Here is a 5,133-nt window from a genome sequence, read left to right on the forward strand (position 1 = left end):
AAGTTGTCGTCTGAGCAGCCATAGATTAGGTTAGGAAAGCTAAAACCCAGACAGAATTAAATCTAGCCAGGGACATAAAGGGGAACAGGTATATCAGTGATAAAAAGAAGGTAAGGGAGAATGTGGCCCCTCTCTGGACGGAAACTGGAGACCTGGTCGCAGGGGATACGGAGAAAGCTCAATGTCTTCTTTGCTTCAGTCTTCACCAGCAAGGGCTCAAGCCACACTGCCCAAACTGCAGAAAGCAATGGTAAGAATTTGGAGAAGAAATGAAGATCAGGTTCGAGACCATCTAAAGAATTTGAAGGTGCGCAAGTCCATGGGACCCGATGAGACCCATCCACAGGTTCTGAGGGAACTGGCAGATGAAGTTGCCAAGCTGCTATCCATCGTATTTGAAAAGCCATGGCAGTCTGGTGAAGTTCTCACTGATTGGAAAAGGGGAAACATAACCACCATTTTCAAGAAGAGAAAAAAAGAAGATCCAGGGAACTACAGGCCAGTCAGTCTCACCTCTGTGCCTGGCAAGATCATGGAGCAGATCCTCCTGAAGGCCCTACTAAGGCACATGGTGATAGTAAATAAAGACAAGGTGATTGGTGGCGACCAACATGGCTTCACCAAGGGCAAGTAATGACTGCCAAACTTGGTGGCCTTTTATGATGGAGTTACAGCACCAGTGGATAAAGGAAGAGCAACTGACATCACCTACCTGGACTTGTGCAAAGCATTTGACCAGGGCAGAGTAGAGGGGGAGGATCACCACCCTTGACCTGCTGGCCACACTTTTTTTAATGGACCTCAGGATCCCATTGGCTTTCTTGGCCACCAGGGCAAACTGCTGGCTCATGGCCAACCTGTTGTCCACCAGGACATCCAGGTCCCTCTCTGCAGAGCTCCTTTCCAGTAGGTCAGGTATGTCTTCTATACCTCTCACTGAGTTACCTCTGAACCTGCCACACATGTGGGGAGGATCAGGCCTACAAAATGCAATGTACATTTTCCAAACTTCACCACCCTCCAAGTGGTTTGTAGTCTGCTTAGCATCTGCCAAACACCCTTGACGTGGGTTGGCATATTTGAGCACAGGCATCCAGTTCAAGATGGCTGGTTTTGAGAACAATTTCAACAAAAGATGAACATTTTAAGAGAAACAGCGTCAGCAAGAAGGAGCACCGTAGCTACATTATGGTCCTGTTAGATATATTGATAATATCAAACTTCGTCTTGGGACATGCAGAAATGACTTTAGGGAAAACATTTCCATCAGAAAGATGGTATGGTTTCAGACCAGGTCAGCATGAAGGAAAGCATGAAGGAAGCAGGGGGGTTGGACTCGATGATCTTTAGAGGTCCCTCCCAACCCCTACAATTCTGTAATTCTGTGACATTGACTCTGGGACGATCCTGAAAGGTATTTGTGCCTCACACAGTGCTACCTGCGATGGAAGACAGAGGAAAGCTAGACAGGGCCCCGGGCTCAAAGCAGGGCCAGCTGGAGCAGCTTGCCCACGGACGTGCCCAGGAGGGCCTCCATGCAGCTGCAGGTTGCCGGGTGGCGGCGGCAACGTGGTGATGCAACAATGGGCGAGTGAGGCATAAAGGCGTGGGCTGGGAGATCCGCTGGGCTGGCCACAGCTGTTTGCAGCTGGAGCGAGAGGTAGCAGCGGAGGGTCGCAGCTCCCAGAGAGTTCTTGCAAGGAGCCATGGAGCGCTGCGGCACTGCTGGTTTCCGAAATCCAGACGCACTGCTGAGCATTGCGGGGAAGAGCGCAGAGGTGAGTGCCGCGTCCTCAGGGCTGAGCGCAGCAGCCTGGGGTATGCGGGACTGCTGTGCGGCCGGGGATGCTCTCCAGAGGCTGAGGGCCATCTTCTCGTGCTGGCGCTGGAGAAGGCTTGCAGGGAATCGCGCCTCTCTGCACATCCCGGCGTTGGGTTAAGAAGTGGGAAGGGAGCTGCAAAAGGGAGCGGAGGTGGGCTGGAGAGGGGACCGGAGTGCCTGAGTGTCCAAGCGTGTCTTTGTCTTTCTAGCTCCGACCCGGAGGACAGAAAGTTGGAGCAGGAGGTAGCGGGCTGCTGGACCTCCCACTCGGGGTCAAAATCCCTGTGCAGCCTGGCACCAAGCCTGTCTTCTGCAGGACAAAGCTGGGGGAAAAGGTGAGAGAAGGAGGAAAGGGTCAGGAAGGCCTCTTGTTTTGTGGGGTTGCCATCATGCCAAGGAGGCCCTGTGGCCACCTGCTGTATAGTGGGAACTGCGGCACTTTGCTCCAACCGCGTGGGGGAATGAAGGGATGTTCCTGGCTCTGCAGCAGGGACACAAAGGAGGGCTTGCCAATCACAGTGCCCAGTGCTGAGGAGAGGTTCTGAAAACTGGGCTCTCCACAGGCACGTGCCTGCCAGCACCAGTTCCATCACCGTATCTTGCAGCAGGCAAGCAGGCGGCTGGGGCCCTGCCCGCAGCTGCTGGCAGCATGCCGGGATGCTGGGGCCAGGTGCCCATCTGGCACAGCCAGAAATGTGGAGACCGGGTCATTCCTGGAGGAGGGTGCAACCTTCTCCTGCTTTCCCTCTTTGAGGACTTAGAAAAACTGAGACGTGTCTGTGTTCTCCTCCAGCTGGCTGTGCCAGAGGCCAGCCTGTGTGCGTGAGCAGCCTGGAAGCGTCTTTGTCTCTTTGCTGCTCTCTCCTACCCCATTCACGCTCTGGAATGTGTCTCTTGCAGCTTCACCAGCCTTCTCCTCATTTTGATCTGGGAGATCCATACTGTCGCCAACTGCGCACAGAATACAACAGCCTGCACGACCCATATGTGCAGGCCTACCACAGCCGCAAAGACAACCTGCAGAACCTGAAGAACAAGGGCTTCATCACTGATGATCGCAAAGTAGGTTTGAACATTGGGCTGACCAATACAGGTCTCCTCAGGATGGGTTTCAAGGCAGCTGGGCAGGGGCCTGGCACTGGGGCAAGGAGTCTGCTCAGCCCTGGGAGGGAGGGAGGCAGCGGCCCCACAGCAGGAGAGAGGATGGTGAAGAGAGGAGCAGCCCCCCTGCTGCTGGGGGCCTGCAGATTTGTGGAAGGCCGTGTGGGTGGCTACCATGACAGTTCTTGGGAGCTCTGTGCCCTTGTCTCTCCATAGGTTGTCTGCACTCTGAAGGAGTTCAATGAGTACAGGCAGTACCTGACCAGGCTCAAGCTGGAGCATGAGGAAACAAAGAGGCGAGAAAAGGTAGGCAAAGGCCAGTGTTGGCAGGCACGTGTCAGCAGCATGGTACCGAGGGCACGGGCTTTACTTGATGCATCTGAGGGAGATGGGGAATGCAGAAGAGGTGAGGGCTGGGCTGGTGGTCCGGGCATTGAGGCATGGAAAGGACAATCCAGCTCAGAGCTGAGTTAGCGCAGGGTGCTGGCGTGGGGTGACCTGGAAAGTCGCTTGCATGCAAACAGAGCGGGGAGAGCAGCCCTTCTCTTCTGCCCTCACTGCATGGCTGAAGCAGAGTGCTGGCCCTCATCTGCGTAAAGCATGAGCGGGGTGGGAAGCACTTCCTGAGACAAGACCAAGCCTAAACCCACTGTCTCCTTCCAGGAAAAGCTTCGTCAGAAGATGTCCAATTTGAACAAATTTTCCCATAGTCTGAGTAGAGACACGGACGAATCTTGGATGCGCCCATCCAGTCCTGTGAACTACATTGTGGGAGAGAGAGTCAGGCCACTGCAGCCTCACAGACCAGCTGGCCCCCCTCCTTCATGCAGTTCTCTCCAGTCTGGCCAGTTCAGAAGACGGAAAGTGGCTCCGATGCAGCACGGCCTTCAGGGAGACTCGAAGAGCACAGGACGTGCAATGAAGTTCCCTGACAAGTTGCCCAAACCTGAGTTGGGCAAGGAAGGCTCCGTGCACCCTGGGAGCATCCATACTGATGCTGCCTCAAGAAAAATGCCACGATTCCCTGGAGATCGTGAATTCAAACCGATGTCTGAAAAACAAGCAAAGCGTCTTCAAGAGGAGACCGAGAGTCTGCTGAGAGAAGTAAAAGAGAAGCTGAAGGCACTGACTCAGCCTGTCTGCATATCAAGGAGGGCTCCCCAAAAGAAGAGAGAAAGAGTGTTTATGAGTGCCAAAAGAGCAGAGCACTGAGATGTCACCTTTGGATCACAAGCAGCACCCGTGGGAATACAAGAAAGACTATTCAGAACTGGAGCAAGATAAATGGCATGAGAAAGCAATGCTGAGCACCAAGGAGACCTCCAGAAGAGACAAAACAAAAGCCAAGTGAGCTGCGTGATGGCCGCGTGATAATGACTCTGATTGGAGGAAGAGCACGTGGCTAGGAACGCCTCACGGCTCTGACTGGATAAGCGCCTGCACGCACAGTTAAGGAGTGTCTGTGGAATGTTCGGGTGACATCTAAAGGGATGTGGGAAAGTTACAAGACCAAACTTGGAAATGTATAAAAGGGATGTTAGAACTTGGAATAAACGATTTGGATTGTTCACATCTGAGTCCATGCCTCAGACGCCGCATGCACCCACAGCAGCATCTCCTACAGCCGCGTGGGAAACCCAAACGGAGCGGAAGCCAGGGAGCACCACGGGCACCTTCCCCTCCACGGGCCTGCAGTCTGCCAGGCAGCCCAGTTCCTCCAGCGCGTCCCAGTCGCCCTGCCCAGACAGGAGCTCGGCGCCCAGGGGCGCGTGTCAGGGCCGTCCTGTCCAGGCCCGAGGAGCTCAGGGCACCTCCTCCGAGCCCGGAATAAAGAGTTAACAGCCCAGTGCTTGCTTGTGCCTGCGTTCATTCAATCCGGGCCGTGCTGTGCTTGCGGATTTTCCCTGCACCCTGTTCTCTCCTCTGCCTGCCTCCTCCAGCCTCCATCAGGCTGAGACCCAACATGACAAGCCATCGGAACTAGGGAGGGGACAAGTGGCTGCAGAGAAGGACCTGGGGGTCCTGGTGGTCAGAAAGCTGGATGTGAGCCAGCAATGTGCTCCTGCATCCCAGAAGGCCAACTGCATCCTGGGCTGCATCAACAGAGGGGTGGCAGCAGGCAGGGAGGGGATTGTCCTCCCCCAGTCTGTGCTTGCGAGGCCCCATGTGCAGTACTGCGTCCAGGCCTGGGGCCCTCAGCACAAGGAGGA

The 5,133-nt window shown here is 54.9% G+C and overlaps 1 protein-coding gene across 1 annotated transcript; it reads left to right on the plus strand.

The window, feature by feature from the left end:
• On the plus strand, positions 990-4,910 carry LOC110408448. The gene is made up of 5 exons (XM_021417110.1): positions 990-1,778; positions 2,032-2,157; positions 2,723-2,884; positions 3,140-3,229; positions 3,587-4,910. Exons 1-5 carry the CDS (start codon positions 1,707-1,709, stop codon positions 4,133-4,135), a joined length of 999 nt encoding a protein of 332 aa, XP_021272785.1. The 5' UTR covers positions 990-1,706; the 3' UTR covers positions 4,136-4,910.

The sequence above is a fragment of the Numida meleagris genome, chromosome 19, assembly GCF_002078875.1.
Source record: "Numida meleagris isolate 19003 breed g44 Domestic line chromosome 19, NumMel1.0, whole genome shotgun sequence".
NCBI lineage: Eukaryota > Metazoa > Chordata > Aves > Galliformes > Numididae > Numida > Numida meleagris.

What these genes read in the sequence shown, in the direction of transcription:
- LOC110408448 (XM_021417110.1), top strand. Translation starts at nt 1,707, where the DNA reads ATGGAGCGCTGCGGCACTGCTGGTTTCCGAAATCCAGACGCACTGCTG. An exon ending in GGACAAAGCTGGGGGAAAAG is followed by an intron (nt 2,158 to 2,722) that starts GTGAGAGAAGGA and finishes TGTCTCTTGCAG; the next exon opens with CTTCACCAGCCTTCTCCTCA. An exon ending in TCATCACTGATGATCGCAAA is followed by an intron (nt 2,885 to 3,139) that starts GTAGGTTTGAAC and finishes GTCTCTCCATAG; the next exon opens with GTTGTCTGCACTCTGAAGGA.